This window comes from Haliotis asinina, chromosome 7 (assembly GCF_037392515.1).
Source record: "Haliotis asinina isolate JCU_RB_2024 chromosome 7, JCU_Hal_asi_v2, whole genome shotgun sequence".
NCBI classification, from domain to species: domain Eukaryota; kingdom Metazoa; phylum Mollusca; class Gastropoda; order Lepetellida; family Haliotidae; genus Haliotis; species Haliotis asinina.
In genome coordinates this window covers 50,848,148-50,870,115 of record NC_090286.1, presented here as the reverse complement: position 1 = coordinate 50,870,115, position 21,968 = coordinate 50,848,148, and the positions used below count along the sequence as shown (strand labels likewise).

Sequence of the window (21,968 nt, the reverse complement as noted above, 5' to 3'; positions counted from 1 at the left end):
TATTGTGTTCAAGAGAAAAGGTTACAGTTGACTGGAAACAACTCTTCTGTATTTATACACATCTCATGAAAAATGTGAGCACATCAAAATGTGATGGCTTCTGGTCCAGTTGAAAGCTGTATTTTGCGTAAATTTCACATTCACAAATTTATTTTAGTTTGGAAGGGGTCTAATGCTCAATGAAGGCGTTACTGCTTATACCTGCAAACGAATGATTGACTCTTTCAACAAATGGTGGATGCAAAGCTCTGAGTCTAATTTTGATGGACTGCACAGATAGAATTGGTTGCAATCATCTTTCAACATGATCCCCTCTGAAGTCTTCTCATTTCACCCAACATGCAACAATGCCTGGATGCCAACGGTGTAGATGGGTTCCTTCTGATAGTGACTACATCCTTCATGGCAGAACTGATGTCACCATTTGTGTAATTCTTAACAAGATATTCTTTGTTCAAGTTAAGGCAGAAATCTGATGGGAGCCTACATCTGGTGGATGCTGTTCAAACTGAATTCAAGCAAACATAAGTATTGCATGGCAGCCAGACATCAAAGTACATTGTCCGTAACGAATGACACACCTTTAAATGTGTCTTGATATTCTTGATAAAGGTTTTTCAGACCAGCCATTACTGGCCATTTGTGGTCTGACCTTTTGCATGTAGTCTATCTGCAGGATTACTTTGGAATCTCAGAGAGGCAAAGCTGTATCAGATTGCCCAACATACTTCTCTGTTGGAGATGCTATATGATGGCACAGCTTTGACTGTTGTATAGCTGTTTTGTCTGCTGTTCTTGTGGAGGACCCAAGCCTGATCCATGGTTACAAAATTGTCCAACAGCAGCAGTGTCTGTTCAAGACAACACAAATTCTACCGAATGGAGAAATCTGGAGCATTTCTGATCAGGAGTCTGCGGCATTTGAACTCTCTGTCATGCCCAGTTTATTGCTGAGAATGTTCGAAACTCTCTCTTTAGAGATACCTACTTTGTTGGCTATGCAGCGTGCACTGATTCCTGGATCTTTCAAAATAATACCTGATATTTTATCAACATTTTCCTTAGTGGTAACAGTTGTGGGTCTTCCTGATCTTGGGTCATCTTGGAGGCTCTCTCTTCCCCTCCTGAACTCGGCTGCCCACCTTTTAACAGTGGCAAAGGAAGGAGCATCATCTCCTAAAGTTGACACCATGTCCGCATGGATGGCTGTTGGGGTGAGCCCTTTCATGTGGAGATACTTGATGACTGCTCGCTTCCCAATTTTGTCCATTTTCGACCAACAGTGAATGCCTGGGGAACTTGGTGCCAGCAGAAACCCTTGTCTGGTTTTGTATCTGATTCCAGTGCAGCTTGTCACTAAAGTCAGCACTCGTTGTACAAGTTGCGTAAAAGAGTAATGCAAGGTTCATGCAAACCGTGGCTTTTGAGTTCATGTATTTAGGTTCAGAACTTTTCAGCCACCCCACGTATTTCTTTGTAGTGATATTTACGATATTGCTTAGTCATTGTAAGAACTTTGTGGTGAAGGAGAAGTGGCACGATTTTCACTCTCTCTAATGCACCTACGTGTGTAAATGTACACGCTATATAGTGAGACAGTTGTACGTGATAGTAAGTCGATATACGAAACTACTTGATTCGCTTAGAACTCCAAACAGCGCATGCGTCCACTTCTTCGCCCGGTGTCATCGCTGTAAGGAGTGGGTCAGCTATTCCAACATTTGTTTACATGCGGAAAGGTTCATTGTCGAGAAGGAGCTGAAATGGTAATGTACTACAGTTATCTTTTTCATATTGCTTATGAACTATTTTCAAACACATATAAAAAGTGTTTCCGATCATATGGGTGTGTAAATCAGAGACCTTCGTTGATTAATATCCATTATGTAAACCCAAGGCTTACACTAGCTCAGCGCTACTGATGGAGTCTGTTTAGTGGTGTATCGACGTAAACATGTTTACATAGATTAAGCTAGGAGGATTTATTCTGTAAGTTGGATGTTTTGTTAATTACCCACCAAATTCTAGAATACCAGTCAAACAGTTACTGACAGAGAGTGTTGGCAGCCTGTCAGTTCAAAGGTTGACACTCCTGCTGACCCAGATCAAACATGGCTTGGGAGTGCAGGTAAGCATAGAATCAAGTTCAAACAGGTGTCGGCGAGTGTAGATGGACTTTGATAAATACCCAGCCTTCAAATGATGTCTGAAGAAGAATTAGGCGGTGTGAGAATTTTGTTCATGAGAGCCTGTAATGCAGTGTTACCTATAAGGTGCAGAGACCATATACCCGTATGTGGTCTCTGATAAGGTGTAAACCTGAAAGGGACTGGTCATTCATATTTTTGGTGGGGGGCTGGATGATAGGGAGTAAGGGGGAGGTTAGCGGTTTAACTTCAGGGGCCTTCACTTCAGCCTTTCCTCATCTGCCCCAGCCATGATTATCTTGATAGTGATACTTCAGTATGATAGTTCATCTGTCAAAACTTTAATGTATGACATAGTGTATTTGATCTAGTTATGGCCTATCCTCAAGCTGGTAACTGACAGTCACTGACAACAAGCTCTATTATATGTCAGTAAAAGGACAGTCTAGCCTCTCCTAAAAATAGGTGCAGTGCATCCTGTCCATGCTGATGTTTAGAATTTGATCTTCCTGTGGATTAACAATAATGATTAAAAACACTGATTTAAACATCTCGGTGATCTGGTAACAAGTTTTACTTTTGAAGCCGAAGTGAGCTTAGACTCACAATTAGTCTCTGAAATGAACATATTTTACTGAAAAAGATTCATAATAAGAAAAATAATCTAATGAAATGGAGCCCTGACACTTTCTTCATTTTCAGATCTAGACTTGCCACATTTTCTAGACTTGCATGGGCTTTCTTGGATATATTTTCTTCAGGGTCTGTACAACAGACTGAAGTAAGCTAAACGTTTCAGTGTCTAGAAACCATATCTCACAGGCAATTATGCTTGAAACATGCTGAACTGAGTTTGTAAATTTTGTAAATACGGTTCAACAAGTGTTTGACAACTAACTGTGCTCTGTCCTCTTATAGCATGACTATAGCAGAGACATTCCCTATGGTTTTGAATCCCAGAAATCCTGATGTTGCTACATGATTTTTCTGCACCATGCTGTCCTCTCTACTCTATAATGTAAATGGTATACTTCAGGCTGGAACATCAAACCAGAGGCCATAGCATTATTTTATGAAAGAAAATTAGTTATCAGCTTAAAGACTCTTTCACTTAGTCTTGTGTGAAACATCAATCTGGCAAATCTTTCAAAATTTCAAGGGATGTAACCTAGAGGCAGAGGTGACCACTCCATTACTCAACTGCTACTCTGAATTTAGATAGCAGGCATGTCATGTTGATGACAGCTAGCAACTCACTGAAGATAAACCCTCTGGACATGACACTTGAAGACATCTAGATATGGTTGAGTGAGTGAGTGAGTTAATATTTAACGTCACATTGGCAATGTTTCAGCCTAGATATGGTAGAGGTCATATCAAACTGACCTGTACCGTATTTGTGTAGCCAGAGAATGGAGTGCAGGTGTGAAACAGCTGCAGTCCTGTACACAGTGCTTGTAATACCCTGTCAGTAGGAAATACGTGAGGTGATAGCTGCCACACATGAGGCCTATAACAGTGTTAACGCACCCTGAACAATGAATCCAAACATCTGCCGAGTTTGACTTTGAGCAGCCCAAACTAAAAAAAACCCAACAACCCAAACTGTGAGAAATGTGTCTCAAATGGTGTGATAAGAAACATACTTGACCACAATGACACCAGGGTTTGATTGAAAACTTCCTCAGCGGTAGCTAGGCTAACCGTCTTCATCTTCAATACTGTAGATATACTAAGGAGATATTTTGAATAAACCTCTTACAGTGTGTTAAATGGTGAAACAAAGTATACATTTTCTGTTGTTAAAAAGAGATTGTAGAGCTGTCTATAAACAGAGTTCCAGATAAGGCGTGTATTTATGTATATTACTCAATAAATATCTCATTTACTCAATTAATTTCAAATCTGGGAGTACAAAAAACACATACGAATCACTAAAACCCAATAGGTCTATAATACCTTGCGTACATTAATCAATTAACTAAATTAGCTTGCGTATGATTTGTCATGGCAGCCAAACTCTACAACACCATTAGCTGATGGCAGGTGATGCCTGTGTATACATTTACTATTGTAGTCGTAGCCACAGTCCAGGATTTACTATAATAGTCACATGACTTCCATGTTGAGTATTTAGAAATGCCTGCCAAATGTTTGGCAATACAACAATTATTAAAACCTTTAAGACAATTGAGATGCATTTATATTTATAAAAGTAGGAGAATTAAGTACCCAATAAAGATAAGAAACTCTGTGTTAAAGTACTCGATTCTTTAAACTAGTGGGAGTACACAAAATGCTAGTTACTCCTCAAGAAATGCAATTACTCATGCATAAACAGACATGGGAGTAAATACCCAATTGCTTGAAAAATTATCTTTGGCTCTGTATAAACAAGTCACAACTGTCCAGATCCCACCAGCACATTAAATACATGTTAAATGATCAAATAAGGTATACAATTACACATAGAAAAAAAGCCTGTTTGATTTTATTGTAACCTATGACAAACAAATGACCACCGTGCAATTCTCTCTCCACTCATATGCCTATTAAAATCCCAGCGAAGGAGTTTTGATATAGATAATTAAGGTCACATGCAACATAAAATACAACTTTGCAGATTCTGATACCTTTCGGTATGCACGTACCGAAACAAATCATCAAAAATGCCAATTCAACTTATAAACTTGAAAATAATGTGATGAAAAAAACCCTGCGAAATGAGAGTTCAAACGATTCACTAAACTTCCCCCAGCGCTGGGGGAAAAAGTGGTTTCAACAGCTGTGCTGCAATGTGCCCATAATGCATGCGCAGTGATTAGGTTCACGGAGCTTGAAACAGTATGCCTGCCCGGAGTATGGGGTCGTGAGCGGTAGTCTAATCTTGGTTGTGTACACAAACAAGTAAATAATCTACTCGTTAAATAAAAAAAACCTTGTTGATTGTGGTAAGCAGCCTCTGTCAGAGAAAGCTCAATGTCTGGTTTATTGACACCTATATGTCCGTCTGCCTGTCTGCTAACGACAATATGCAATACACAGCTTCAATCATTGACCACATGTAATTTGAACTTAACACCTATGAGGCAATACCTGTGCACCCGAGTTCTGTGTCTGCCACATTATATAATTAGGCAGGTGTGAAACTTGTCCAGATGACATGTTTTATGTGTGTGGGTTGCAAACAAACTACATCCATTTTCCTCGGATGACTGGATCTGACAGAAACTGGTGCAAAGTCTTGTCAGTTTCAAGGCCTGCTTTGTACTTGGACAAATGACAGTTTCCAGCTGCGCAGTAGTTCACCATCTCTACAGAGATGATTTTTGATTGGATCGAACACAAATTCAGAGAACATGTATCTACAAAATCCAACATCCTCATATACATTCTTTATGGATAACAACCTCTTCTAGTGCATATGATTTTGTTTGACAATGATATATGAATCCATACAGAAACGACGCATTAAGTACAATAAAAGAAGTTGTTATCCATAAAGAATCTTACTTTGTTGTGACTCGCCATACTTCTAGAATGCTCATCAAACAGATCATCTCTGTGTACACAAAATGAGCCCTTGGCGTATCAGCAAATGAACTTGCCAGTCGGAAGCTGTCGTTACACTTGAGTGCACCCCCACCTGCTATAACTGGGTTCGGTCTTCCGAAGGCTTCGTTTCGAGGGAAGTAAGCCCAAGTACAAAATATCACACTTTTGAATCATGATTGTATGCTTATAATTTTGTTTATTTATTTTTATACACGCAGCAATGTATATTATGTGTCATGAATAATTGATAATTGTATTTTAATTATGTTTGATTTTTTGGTTGCTTGTGACCTTTAAATATAAATTTATCTTGCGAACTCTGTTTTGTACTGGTTAATGATGAAGTGAAAAGTGTTTGTGTGTCAGTATTATTTGGCAATTATGAATGTGCTTCAGTGGATTTACATTTATTTTCAACCATTAAAGATCAATCAGTAGTTAATGTTTGCTTTTCGAATGGGTTATGTGAGAAAAAGCCATTTCAGCACAGAAAATATTAATATGGTGTAAATTCTTTCATGACTTATAAAGTGACAGTTCTTGATCAGTTTTATGTTATTATTATTTGTTAAACACTTATCTCTCGGTTTATTCACTGGTGTGTCCCTCTCTCGCATATAATGTAGTCAATGGCAAACTGATGTTTTCTTATAACAGTAATACTACTGGAGTCCTTAATGATAGCTAAATGCCAGTCACTATTATACATCTATAGATTAATGAAGTATCACCGTAAATACCACCCATTTCTAGCCCATATTTTGTTTTACGATTTGTGGAAGCTGTGGTGGTTGAGTGGATTAGGTGGTTGACTTTATAGATATATGCTGGCAATTACGTGCCTGAGTCTGAGGGTTTAGAATCTGGGATGGGAATGGAACCCAATAAGAGTACTAGAATCAGTACTTTACTCAAAACAGTGTAACCCTATATGTAACATGAGTTACATTTGATCACTTTCTAGGTGGTATTGTGTATTCATACGTCGACCTTCTGGACAATATGCTATTGATGTGTAATATTCATTTGCATGAAAACAAATTTAACTTTAGTTTTAGGCTAATTGTATCTAAACTAAAAATAATATACAAAAAAGACTAAACACATGGTGCTTTAGCTAAAAAAGGTGTAACTTAACTAAACCAAAGGGGCTTGCAACACTAAATGATAACTCCATCAAGCCCATGTGAACTTAAGTATTTTGGAAAGGGATACAAGTTCCAACCTTAAGTACATGTTGTGTACACCTCATATATCGTGACCTGCATCACACGTTCCTCACCCAACATAAATGATTCAGATGATGTAGATTGGTTAAGTACATGCCCTGAAATTATCAAATTGTCCAGCAGCCCAGAACATTGACAACTTGTCATAATCTCATCACTGGTCCTGCTGATTCAGTCAGCCAACTTTGTTGATGCTGATGATATCACTGTGAGCATCTGGTTGTGTACCCTCAGAATGCGCAGTGACGATCATCTTGTAGGATAGGCTCTCTTGGTCTTCGAGTTCTTTGGTGGTCTGATGACTGGTGCATCCCATAAATCTGTTGATGGTCCACTGTGATTAATATATGACAATTTGGCTATCCCTCATCTGATAAGAAAGGACATGTGTACCTCACCTCATCTTCACTCCAGTACTCAGCCATTGATATTAGAGACATGATGGCACTGCTGCAAACTGTTCATGCAGTTGGCAAGGTGTCAGTGGCAAGGCGTGTCATTATTTTATCCTTGAATGTTGACAGGCGACAGAGGATCCCAATGCCTGGAAGAAGGCCACTTCCATCTATGAGTTTACAGCCAAGGACATAGAGGGCAATGAAGTTTCCCTGGAGAAATACAGGTATATATATCACAATCTTGATAACAGGGGGTGCCTATCACGCTGATACCAGTCCTAGCCATAATGTTTCTGAACCATGCCCATAACATAAACAGTGTACATGTCCTCTATACAACATGTGCTCTGTGCAAGATTGGTGTTTAGCAGTGTTCATAACACACCACCAGTTTATCTTATCCGAGTGCAAGTATTCCAATAAACTCACCATAAATGAAATTATACACATGTTGTCTATGTAGTTTAGAATATGAATGTGATATGTGAAAATAAAGAACTAAGTATGATTTTGTGCAAATCTTGCCATAATGTGTAAATTACTTATAAATGCTGCTTTGCTAAGGTGGTTCTAGCTTCAGCTCAGGTCTATCTTGCTTTTGCTTCAGCCTCCACTTAACATATAGTTAGGAATGTGTCATTACAATGTTTCTTGTCTCTGGGAACACACGCTGCTTTGTAAATACTTCTTTCATTGTATATATATATATATGTAACTTGTTTCACTTTTTTTCTTTGCAATTATGGGTGTGAGGAATGTGATCCTAATAACTAGTGACAAGCTGTTGCAATGGTGGCACCCTGCTACATGTCTGAAACAGATGGGTCATAACTCGATGTATTTTTGAATGAACTAATAACTAAACATTCTCTCCTGCTGTATTATGGCAATATGTGAATTTCTGTTAAACCTTGCAGCATGGCATGTGTACAGGCTGTGTGAGTTCTGAAGACAGTATTATGTTTTCTGTTTCATACATTTCTGTTTGCTGTTTCATGATGAAGCTTGCTGATAGGGTTCAGAAGAGTGGGAGATAATTGTCTCATAACTTATTTTATGCCTTTGAAAACAGAAAACTGGTTGTAGTGAAGTCAACAGAACTGCTATAATTGGAGATGTGTTTGACATCGATAATGAAAATATATTGTAAATGTTTTTTCCAACAAGACTGTTCTTTATAGATAAATGACAAATTGCAAAATTGTCAGTTTTTCAGGATAAACTGTGTGTTGCATTATGTACATGTTTCTTGTGAATTGATAAGGCTGCATAAAAAGAAGTAAATGTTTCTTGGGCACATTTTTTTCTACAGTGACAAGGGCGGTAGGACTTTTTTAAAAAGTTTTGATAGAAAAATGTGATGCAGGAGGAACACATTTTTGTTGTTTTTTCTGTCAGAAATACAGCCTTGGAAGTTTAGCATGTGTTAATGAGTGGAAGATTGAGTCACACTCATTCTTCCAGACACTCATTCTCATACTGGTCATATTTGACAAGTGGATGAACGGGATGCGGCCAAGTCAGAATAATTTTTTTTAAATGGCAATAAAAATTGTTACGTGCACAAATAAAAGTGATGTGCCGTTGCCCTTGAAACAAGCAGTAATATTTACATGTAAATGAGCTAGTCCCACAGACAACAAAGTGCCAGCCTTAAGGCAGAGTTCTTTATTTTGTTACAGCCACAAGAGATCAATTCTGCAACATGTTGTAAAATAATGTACGTGTGTTACAGAATCATTTAAATATCACATTTATAGTATTCCCAGAAATTATTGAGAATCATGTTGCGTCATGTAACTCATTACGTTTATTAACTTCTGGCGTTTTACTTACATAAACATGTTAAAACATCATCCTTTTACAGTCTCAGTCTTGTTTTAGTACTTTGTTAGACCTCCTCGCTCAGCAATGCATACCTGAATACGCCTAGGCACACTACCCATCAAAGTTTGTAGGTAATCGTGTTAAAGGGTATCCCAATATTGGACCACCTCGGCCTTCATATCTTCAATATTTCTCAGTCCCTTTTGGTTTATTCTGTCCTTCATGACTCCCCACACATTCTCAGTTGGGTTTAGGTCTGGGCTGTAACTGGGCCAGTCTAAAACTTGAACATTTTCGCCCGACAACCACTGTTTTGTGTAGCGCGCAGTGTGTTTTGGGTCATTATCATGCTGGAAAATCCAATCATCTTCATACAATGTTTGTGCTGTCGGAAGAAGGTGGCCATTTAGAATGTCAACGTATCTTTCTTTTGTCAAGTTTCCCGTGAAAACACACAATGGCGTCACTCCGCGAGCCGATATGCCACCCCACATGTGAAACTTCGGGCTATGTTTTGGTCGCTGGTAGATAGGTTTGACAGTATCTTTGGTCCAAATTTTCACACAATTAGGGGAAAGCCAAACAGAACTTTCATCCGAAAAGAAAACATTATCCCAATCTTGATTTTCATGAGCCTGACACCAATTTAAACGTTTTTCCTTTTGTGCATCTTTCATCAACGGCGAGGGAATTCCACGTTTTTTCACCCAATAAAGTCTCTGTAATTCCTGCCTAACTGTTTCATTGCATACCTGAGGACTTCCTCTGCTAATCATTTCATTTCTGATGTTCTCAACACTTTTCAATTTGCCCCTACTCACAATCTGCCCAAGTCTTCGGCGATCCACAACACTGAATTTCCTAGGCCGACCTGCCCCTGCTTTGTGCTCTATCCCGGTTCCTGTTTGAATATTCTTCAAAGTTCTGTATACTGTAGACAGAGGAATACCATGTCTACAAGCAAACACTTTAGCATCAGCCTCACCCCTTTCAAAATCATCTAGAATGAGCTTTCTTTTCTCTCTTGCTGTAAATTCTGCCATGTCAACACAGGAAGCTGTCTGCTCAGACAAGGGAGATAACTCTTGACGTAATGAGCTGCCTTCTAAGCCTTCAAGAGTTGTCTCCCTTATTTAGTATGCTTAGTGCATAGTGAAAGCCCCTTTTCCATCTTAGCATCATTAGAAAAAAACAAAGATTTTCTCAATAATTTCTGGGAACACTGTATATACAACATAATGTATAAACATTACATAAACATGATATAAATGCAATTAACCATTTAAGAAACATTACCGAAACATTAAATAAATGGACATGTGGCCAGTGATAGCTATTATAAATATTAAAAAGAACATTATGAATATAGCTATTAAATTACACATAATTACCAGCTATAGGCTGAATTAATTGACTGGTGTTTTCTTCAAACACCTCAGTACATTAAATTATACATGCTATGCAAAAATACACCTCAAAAGCAATACAAATAGGTTTATGCAAACACATCATCAAAATATTAGAAAATTTTTATCTCAACATTCCATGGCCTCTCAGCAATGCTTTTAAATGCCATAAACCAACTGAAATATTTTTGTTGTTTTATCCTTGATAAAATATATTACAATACATAAAACTAACCTTAAATTTCCTCAAGACCAAACCATGTGTCTTCTGATGGAGTTGTCAGCCAGAAAGAAAATACTGAACATCTTGCCTTGTATGAAAAGCATGGGCATAACCTTACAGTCAGTGAGAAGTTCTTTCTAAACTTTCGGCCAATCAGCACAGCTGATATAACTTATAAGGTATGAACTATGACCTACCCTACACAGACCTCATTATGAAATTTATTTTAAATACAGCATTTTGCACCCTGTTACACATAAACATTAAATAAAATAAGAATTAGCTTGGTAGGTATATTTTAGAGAATATTGTCAGTTTTGTTTCAATTACATCTGTTGAAATACATTTTCTTTTTGCCTTTATTTGTGTTTGTTAGTATGAATGTATTTCTCTTAGATATGATAGTTGGTGATACGTATAGGAGAAAACATGCCTCTGAGGTTTTGTAGACAATGTAAAACCTGAGGGGGAGGGATTTCCTGACCCTGATGGTTTTACATTGTCTACCAATACCTAGGAGAAGTGTTTTCTCTAACATACATACGGTCAATGATGGGTAATTACAATGTAGATGATCATTTAATGAAGCTACATAACAATAACTGAAGCATGCGTAAAATCCATTTAATGACAGTTACTATAAGTAGATAATTTAACCCCACCACCCTCGTCGGCCCGGTGGCTGTGCAGTAGAGCATCTACCTACGAATGTGAGATTTACAGTTCCAGTCTCGCTTTGGAAAACATTTGTATTGTGAGTTTAAAACTGAACGATATTTTTCTGTTGATTTCAAACACTCATGTATCATTTGAATGTTTATGTCATGTAAAGTTAGGAAAAGTAAAACCTGGGAAGCAGTCTTACTAACAAAAAGTAAAACCCGCGAAGAGGTCTTTCTAGAGAAAAGTAAAACCTGTCCCTCCAAAACAAAAACCTCAAATGCTGTTGTTCTGAGAAAGGCTGTGAGTCCTCACGCTGTAGGCAATTTCGCCACAGTTTCTGTCAATTTATGTTGGCTAGTAATAAACAGAATACTAAACTGGTTTCTGTGAAATATCATTTTTATTAAACTCATTAAAGATTCAGGATCAAATTATTAACTCATTTAATAAAAATGGCATTACATGTAAGGTTGTTTAGTATCCACTAATAGATTTTGAGATGCGAGGGTAGCATTTGATGCCCTGTTTATAATAAACACTCTAGATCTACTACTTATTAGCATGTATGTTTATGTTTTATGTGTAATAAAAAACATGGGGTCATTTGCGAATCAGTTTCTTTGTAGGCATGGTTACACATACCCCAAAGTCACCCTAAGAGCATAAAATATACCTGTGTAAAGAAGACTTGCCATTGTTTTCTGTTTTGAATCGGAGATAATTTTAGTTAAGAAAGTTAAACAATAGCAGTCTATAAGGTCTAGTCTAAGAAAGTTAATTTCTATCAAAGTTGCAAAGTATTGTTTGTTTATTTTCCAGGGGCAACCTTGTGATCATTGTGAATGTGGCATGCAAATGAGGATTCACACAGAAGCACTACACTCAGCTACAAAAATTGTACGCCGATTATGCTGAGTCACAGGGCTTGAGGATCCTTGCGTTTCCATGCAACCAGTTTGGGGGGCAGGTTAGTATAGAGGCAGTATGCCATTCATCATCAAATGGTGCCTGAAATAGGCGGAATTGGAAGTCAAAGCAATATTTTTCAACTGGGTTGTTTGAAAGTCAGAGTAATGGACAAGACTGTATTATTGACAAATTGAAATGTTCAAATTAGTTGTTATAACATTCACATTGTCATGTTGCTCATATTCTGTTACAGTGTCGAAGGTAGTATTCACACACTGGGATGGTAACAGTCATAACGAAACTGTATTTGTTTATATAATTTTATGACTTTGAATTACCGTAATTTAACAATTAGTTTCTCAATTAATTTTTTGTCAAAAGTGCAAATTTTCAGGTAAAGTGTGAAAATCTAGCAGTTGTTAGTTAACATGTAATTTATGTTATGTCTAGGTCAAACCCTGATTGCTTGTGTACAACATACAAATCAGTGTGTTTAGAATTCTTCCAAACAGAGAATGTGGTGTCATTGTGAAGTCTTTGGGTCTTGATGCAGTGGTTTTAGCAACAATATAATAGACAAATGTCAAGGAAATGTGATAACATGGAAATTTGTTTTTCAGTTTGCAATATCATTTACTTGTACTAATTTACTTGCTGAAAGAGTTGAAAAAATAATATTGTAGCTTTCCATATGAGCTATATCAATGCTAGTTGATGAAGGTTTAAAACAAATTTGCCAGCCAAATGTTTTATCGTGAAATGTAGACCAATTAGATGTGACCAGAACTCAGATGAATTCTCTACTTTACAACCAAGATTGTTCCTTTTGACTAGACATGCCCATTGATGTGGCGTTTATTATTTTTGTAATACACAGAAATGTTTTTGCCATGTTTGTTTGTGATATATCTTGGTTGTTTGTGATATATGAGGGTTACGTGTTTTGTAGGAACCATGGCCAAACGACCAAATCCAAAGATTTGTGAAGAAGGAGTTCCAGGTTGGGTTCGACATGTTCAGCAAGATTGAAGTCAATGGAAACAATGCACATCCACTGTTTAAGTTCCTCAAGGAGAAACAGAAAGGTCTATTTGGAAAGTAGGTGGTGTCATTATTAATGACTTGGATGTAGTTGTGATAAGGTTTATATTATATTCTTGTAAAATTTAGTGGAATATTTAACTGATGAAATAATGAAGTTTGTATTTATTGAAGTATTGCATTGTTTGGAATGTCCGAATATGAGAAGTAATGCAGTTTGTGTTTATTGAAGTATTGAAATGTTTGCAACATCTGAATCTAAGAAATACTGCAATTTGTGTTTATTGAACTATTTCAGTATTCAGTACATCTTAATTCAGAAATTATGCAATTTGTGATTATGGCAGTATTGCAGTGTACAAGTATGGTACATTTGAATCTTCAAAACAATGCAGTTTGTGTTTTAATGAAGAAAAACAATTTTTGGCAGATCTGAACCATAAAAACAATGCAGTTGTTCAGTTACTGGAGAAGTGCAGTTTTGGGGCACATTGGAATTTTGAGAGTCAGTGGTTATGGTGACATGTATATTAAGTTAGTTATATACGTTTGTATAATGCAGATTGCGGAATCCAATTGAAGGTTGCAGTAATATTCTCGGATCAGTTTTTGTAGTGTCAACACTATTTTCAGTTCTGTATGTACAGACTGAAAACATAACAATAACATGGAAATTCTTACTCACACATATGTCTTGTTTTCAGTTTTATCAAGTGGAACTTTACAAAATTCATCATTGATCGTGAAGGAAAGCCTGTCAAAAGATTTGCTCCCAATACAGAACCATTGGTAGGTATGATGTAGTTGACAGGTGTCCCGTAGTTAATGGATGTCATGATGTTAGTATAACCAAGACATTTAGAGTTAAAAAGTTTATAAAATATTTGATAAAAATATAAGGAAAAATTGAAGTCAAGTTAGGAAGGGTCAATGTACTGGGAAAGTGCATTGACCAAGTGACCAAATTTTCATGGATTCACTTTTGTGTGGGGAAATGGTAATTTCTCTAAACTGACATAAACTAGGACCTTGTGATCCTACATGATTAGGCAGATGGACATTCGGATACTAATGGTCAGTGTGTGAATAAAAGGGACACGCAGAGGATCGGAAATAATTTGTTTAAGTATCTTCTGGCATCTACCAGTCTGAAATATTATTTGATATTTTGTCAGATATGTCAATGTTTGGTTGATGAATGGCTAAAAGTTGATTAACGAAGATATTTTATACTGGAAGAATTTGATGGTACCGATAAAGTCTCGGAAAGGGACTAATGAAAGTAACTAATTATTAAGATTGGGTATGAGTCATTTTTGTATGACGTAGGACATTATTTCAGGGGAGGAGCCTAAATTGTCATGACTTCTATTTTGTTAGTTGTCCGGTGAGTGGTACGCGATTCTGGGCCCCACCGTTGACTCGAGAGGTTCTCTCTGTATATTGAGAGAATGGCTGAGATGAACTTATAGTATCAGAAGTTGTACCAGAAACCAACAAGTTCTTCCAGGATGTTGTAAACTAATGTTGTGCTTAGACCAGCAACTAGGAAATATTTGAGGACCTTTGTTTGTGAAAAACTATACAAAAAATAAAAGGACTTGAACGCCAAACTGGACTTATCCTTGAGTATACTGTCTAGCTACATCATCCCCAGACAAAGAGTGGAGGAAATACAGATTGCCTAGGGAGAAGGGTATAACACCCCGACACCCTCAGGTAACATTAGTTCATGTAGAGCTCATGTCAGTGATTTGCTAGACAGGAAACATATATGACATTTGATAGATGGCTTACGCAGATTTCATAATGGAATACTTAACTAGATCTGATAGTTATTGTTGAATATGTACCTAGCAATAATTGACAAGTGATTGTATATCATAATAGAGTGCAATAGTGCAGTGGTCTGCCTGTTGCAGTGCTGAAGTTCAGTCCCCCATGGATGCACCTAGGTTCAGGTCCTGACATGGGCACATTTGCATGATATACTTGGTCAAGATACTTAGATCCATATTGTCTCAGGTCACCCAGCTGTAAAATGGGTACCCATGAGGATGTGTTGACAATGTGAGTGTTTAGTTCATTGCACCTATCAGACAGCATTAACTTTGGCTGTATAATCCCCAGGAAGTTGAGAGAGTATTGGAAAGTATGATAGCGTTTTGTGACTGTGGATACTACATAGTGCTGTGAGCAGGCAATGTGCAAGGATATGAGCGCCAGATGACGGGGACATGAATATGTCAATGAAAGCACAATTGTCAACCAAATCATGATTTACATGAGATATGCGGTGCATCGGAAAAAGTGAATGTAATATAGTCACATCATTTTGACATGCTATTCAATCAGCTATATTTTGATTGACCATTTTAACAAATGTGAAGCTATTGATGAATGTGTGAAGCGTTTTTACTCAAAATTCCATAACTTCATCAAAAGTTGTGTGCTCTCTTAGATTTATACCAAATGATAAATCATTATTTTACTGTAAATTATAGCAAGCAATGAGGAAAAGAACATATTATTAAAAGTGAGGTAACCAGTACAAAATATTATGCAAAGGTTTGTTTTTCTCAATGTAGATGATTTCTTTTTGAATTATACTTTGAAAACAAATCTTTCTCTTATGCAGTTTTGCAATATAAAGTGAAAATAAAGACGATATAATTTGTTCCCAGTTTGTGCAGGTATTTTGTCAATAAGAAAACAAACAAACATATACTCAGGTTCATACAAAGCTAGTCAGCTAAACTTGTATTTGCTATCCACAACAGATGCTGACGAAACTAAGGGAGACTACTCATTATGAAAGAGCGTACAGATGCAGCATTTTCAAAATTAAGAATAAACGAATTTGAGATTAGTGATGTTCCCTCCCCTTGAATAACACAATCAGTTAAACTTGTCTATTATTTTTACTTTGAATTATTGTGTATGTTTACTATTATTTATATTATCTCATTTAGAACATGTACCTGCCCAAGCAAGATAATGGAATTTAACTGACGTAATCGTTCTAAAACCTGCTGATCCCACACTGTACACAAAGTCAAAAACCAACATTTTTGATTAATTAAGCCTATACATGAGTTGTTTTCAAACACTTGCAAAATTATTTTCATGAGAATTCATTGTACAAATACCTGTCAGGATTTAAAGCTGGTCACTTCACCATCCACCAACAGATATGTATTGTCAAGAGTACATACCAGCTGCTCTGGATCAGTGCTCTTTAAAGAATTTTTACATGTCTTCATTTCAGCTTCTTTGAACCATTGTTTTCATGTATTAATTTGATTGTGTTGTATATTTTCAGTCCATGTTGAAGGACCTTGAACCCTACTTCAACAAGTAGTGTCCTATGATTGTTGCCCTCCACGACTACCATGTAAAGCTGCAGCACAGTCACCATCCAGATCTTGTGTCTGTCTAGACCCAGCTTCAGCGTCAGTCAGAATGAATGAAGGTTGATCCCTAAACCTTGAAGGGGATTGACTGGAGATGGTTTGCTGGCGTACAAACCACTCTGGCTGGACACTGGTCAGTGCTGGACCTAGCTGGACTCAACAATGGGTAGTGACTAGTTGTATGTGTAATAGTATATGATATTTACCTGCAAGTCTATTTATATACCAGATGTGTATGTTACTGTTTATGAGTGTGTATGAGGTGAATTTAAAGAAAGGTTGTTTAAAAATTTCAGGAACTAATGACAATTGGGAGTTTGGTTCATTCTGTCCAGTTTCGTAGGTTGCAGTATTTTTTATTTTGCATTGAACATGCTGAAATGTTGTTTTGAGTATGTAGAATATGCATGTTGTTTTATATTGATTTGGTCATTGTCAAAAAATCATAAGCACTGCCAGGTAAATATGTTTCGAAAGATCACACTAAAATATGATTTTCAGAAATATTGAAAATCATTGGTCAGATTCCATTTAAAACCATATTTTTCTATTTTGATGCAATTTTCAAATCTGACACATGAAATATATTTTCATTTCATGAACTAAAAGATAAGATCTTTGTTCGTTATATGTTCTCTTTTATTCAAATAATCACTCACCCTGCTCATTCTGAGAATACCGGTATATGTTCAAGATACTCAAGTTTATCTTCAGCAAATAACATCTGAGTTTGTATTATACTTAAAAAATGATTAATTCTCAGTATTTTGCCAGAATATTAAGTTACATTTAATTTTGTTTATTTATGCATATACTTAAGAGTTGTGTTCCGAGTGATTCCTGTTAAGTTTTTCATTGCTTTTTAACCTTTTATGTTTTAGTGCTGTCTGTTCTGTACTCATAACACTTAAATTGCATCAATGTGCCAGTTTTTAACCTAACCCTCACAGACTGATACAAGTCCACCATCTAAGACTAGTCCAAGTCGGTCCAAAGTAGTTGGTACTATTAATCAGATGACAGAAGCTTTAACATGAGCTAGTGAAATATACATTTGTTGTATTATCTTTCTATTAATAAAAGTTTTAATATATGGATATTAGACATTAGATATTTATCAGTTTGATGATTCATGTACATCCTTTGGTCAGGGGTTCAGGGGACAAGGATATGTATGAACCAGATATGGCCAACAAACACATTTTGTCCTGTTCTATTTGTCATAACAGGAAAACAGGCTTTGATTTTTCTTTAATACAATGTCATTCAAAGTGTGACCGTTAGTTGGCCAGAACATATACATTTGAAGCAGAACACCTTCAATTTATAGCTAGTTCCTTATGTTTTTTGCCATCTTGTTCCAGGATTGTTTCTCAAGGCAGTTAAACATCTTAATCACTTTTAAATTCCGGTAACCATGAGTATATAGAATATGCATTACGTAAAGTGAGGGTATTACAATCACATGGCGTATCATAAGATGCGTGCTATGTTTACAAGGAATGCCAACCTCCCCACACAACTTGCTGTTCCCAAAACTTCACTTGCTGACCTGTTTCTTATTAAGTCAATGTAGCAAGCACTCCCTTTTTCAAATTCTTGGATGACCTTGAGTAAATTATGTTACATTCCATTCCACAAGAAGGAAAATACTATACAGAAATAGCCGAAGAACTCCAGTGGTCACTATAGTGAATATTTGCAATGTTAACTGGCAAAGAAAAAATATACAGAATGGATTTCATTTCACGAGTCCATGTTGATTGCAGCATTACCTCCTGTGTGAATTAGTGTGTGGAGTGTAAGTGAAATATATCGCTTATCACTGTGTGTCACATTATGTTGTTGATTGAAGCCAAGGTGGTTGTTGAACTGTGAAGTTGTGCTAGGTTTTTCTTATGGGTGATTGCTCATATATCACATGAAAGTGAAACGTTAGAGTTGAACTGGAAAATGGCATTTTTGTTTAAGATTGACTACTTCAAATAATACTTTCTTTTGATATACTTTCTCAGATGAATATGTTAAAGGGCAGTATTAATGAGTTTAATGGAAAATTGTTTATTTTTGGATGTTTATCATATTTTTGATGTGTCATCTTTTGAAATATCAATGATTAATTCATGTTTACTTTAGATTTGTGTCTTTTACTGATTTTGTCATGTCTGAGACTTTGTAGTCATTTTTACACTTATTCCGTAAGTAAATTCTTGTTGAAACAAAACAACATTTTAAGAAAGCAAGTAGTCACTTGGTTATGCTGTTATCAGGAAGACTGATTCAGATTATAGAATTGTTTCTTGGAATGAGACTATGCTAACTGAATGCTCTTATATAACTAGTACCAAGACAGCTATTGGGTCAATGTAATATCTTTACTTGTTAATGATGAACTCAGTCCTGTTCTTCATACAGTTTCATGTTTTACTTCTGGTACCATGTAAGAAATGTTTAGTGGTTACATATTTCTACATAGGAAAACTTCTCTTGTATTTTACGTTAGAAGTATTACATGATACATCCATCCTTTGTTCCAAGATTTCCAAACTGTCGAATCGAATTGATACAATTTGTTCAGTAAAACATTTTGAGTTAAAGGGAAAAAGATACTTTACGACTGTCCTTTAACAAAACATGTCCATAAAAAGTATTTCATCCGGAATATAATGATAATTGTTATTTAAACAGTTTCTTGTCATTGAGCTTTTTGACATCAAACCAATAAACCACTGTCCATTTCCAGCATGGCTTAAAAAAAATTGTCATCTGTAGCCATATAATTTCTGCAAAGCAGGCCTCTCCTTGTGCCAGATGTCCAGTAGGAATCATCAGTTTCAGTAAACATTAGTATCTCAGAATAAACTTCATATCACTGTAAATCTTCACAGAATTTAGCCTTGATCTCATGTTTAACCGGTCTATATAACTTGATTTTTAGTGTACTCAATGTATTTTGACAAACAATAATCTATGTATATTTTATGTCTGTCTTGTTTTCTCATTTCTGCCAGTTTTCTTCAATCAGATGAAATAAATTGTCGATTGTTAATTTTCTGTATCAGTATCTGTTGTATTTGCTGAAGGCTGATGCCTTTTCTTCGAATTTGAGCAAATGGTCATATATTTTGGTTAAAATGTTTCCAATGTGTTATGTTTCTTTGGGTCCAAAGCTACATTAAGACACTAGTTTCATCCATAGTGTTAAAAATTGTGAGCTGGATTTCCACAGAATTATTCCTTATGTTTGAAAAGCATAGGGAAGTAAGAATATATCAACATGTTAGTGGGTCTGATATTGTTCTGTGTGCAGAGCAGAACAAAAAAATCATTGAATAAATTTTGATGCTATTTGCAAGACTGATCAGTCAAGTGATTAACAGTTTTTTTTAATTCATGGAATATGGGAAAAACATGATTATTTTGTATTTTTTTATTGAGAAATTACCCAAAATATGTGTGCACATCATCGATGGTTCGGGTATGGGAATAGTCTAATGGTTGAAGTGTCTTCTCATCATACTGAAGATCTGGGTTCATTTTCCCACATGGGTACAAAGTGTGAAACCCATTCCTGGTGTCTGGCGTTGTGATATTGCTGGTATATTGATAAAAACACCCATATTCACTTACTCACCCTCATCGAAAGTGGATAACAGGAAGCAGGAGTATATGGTGCATCTAGGACATTGTTGTTGAGCATGGTGCTCAAGGAGTTCATAAGGTATACAAACACGTGTGAGTAAGTGAGTGAGTTCAGGTTTATGCCACATGCAACAATATTCCATCTATTTGGTTGTTGTTTGTAAACAATAATCCAGTGATCAACAGCTTGAGCATAGATCTAGTAAACTGGGATACAATGATGTGCCAACCAAGTTATCAAGCTTGCCCACCTGATTCTGTTTCCAGTCTCTTACGATGAGAATGGGGCACTGAAGACCTGTTCAAACCTGGATCTTCATGGGTCTTAACAAACGCGAATACAGTGAATTTTTGTCGTGCATAGTAACATAAGAACAATGAATTATTTTGGAAAGGATGAGAATGGATTTTCAAATGATCATGTCTTGAACAGAATTTTAGTGACACAGCTTTGCATTAGGCATCACTAAAAGTCTCCGGTATTAACAATACTGACCAGAGCCAGCAAATTCTGTGTGACTTTAAGTAAGATCAGTACATGCTCAGTTTGAAAATAAGTGAACAGAGAGAAGGTGAAGCTTTAGGTCTTTTTCTCTGATGTAAGTCTACATGAAGGTGAGGTGAATGGAGTTTAATGTTGTACTTGACAATATTTCACTCACTTGACGGCATGCGTTGATGTTATGTTTGGCTGCTTGTACTAGCCCAGTGGGTTTTACAGTGCTAGCTCACTGAGATATCATGCTGAAGTTAATCATGAATACCCCAGTCACACACAGTGTACTGACTCCGAGCTCACCAGTCCTTGTTGTACTCACTTATGCAGAGTGCCAAGCATGGACAAACAAGTACCATATGTTAATGTCTGTCTCCATGACTCGGTCGGGGATGGAACCTGTGAACTTGGTTAACTTATGTAGTTTGTAACTATAAGTAATTATTGTTGTTATTAAAATGGACTCAATCCATGTGACCATTTGTGCATGCACATTTATCTTTAAAACCATTCCATATTTCTTCATCAAACTTGTCACATAGATAGGTCTGGATATAAATCTGTGTCCTTTGGTAGTTCTGAATTTCTGAATAAAATATTTTTTGTGTTTCCATAGCAACAAGTTTCACTTTGACTGAAATTGGTGGTAACAGAGACCATATACTGGTATATGGTGTCTGGTGACAATGTTCTTTTCTGGAGCAGAACTTAGAAACCATTCACTGTTTCTTTACCAAACATAGCACATAGATAGGTCTGGTGGTGAAGTGGTGCCTTTTGACAGTTCAGATTTCAAAATATATTTGTGTTTCCATGGCAAAAAGTTTGGCTTCAACAGAATTTGGTGGTAACCTTTCGAAACTTTTCTTTACTCTTCTTCCACTTGTCCATATGCAAGCCAAAACATTGGCATAGTCATGACTCACAGACATATGCTTGAAGATTTTGCCATTGAGGGGTATATTGATGATTTTATCTTCTTGTTTATAACCATGTTCTTGATATAAATGGTGTCGTTA

General features: G+C 36.5%; 1 protein-coding gene across 1 annotated transcript; it reads left to right on the top strand.

Annotated features, from left to right (window-relative positions):
- The first annotated feature begins 1,668 nt into the window (after nucleotides 1–1,668).
- On the top strand, nucleotides 1,669–19,865 carry LOC137291257 (glutathione peroxidase-like). Its single transcript, XM_067822559.1, has 6 exons — nucleotides 1,669–1,766; nucleotides 7,456–7,553; nucleotides 12,268–12,415; nucleotides 13,307–13,455; nucleotides 14,103–14,187; nucleotides 16,721–19,865. The coding sequence occupies exons 1-6, from the start codon at nucleotides 1,764–1,766 to the stop codon at nucleotides 16,757–16,759; spliced, it is 522 nt and encodes a 173-aa protein (XP_067678660.1). The 5' UTR covers nucleotides 1,669–1,763; the 3' UTR covers nucleotides 16,760–19,865.
- The last annotated feature ends 2,103 nt before the right edge of the window (nucleotides 19,866–21,968 follow it).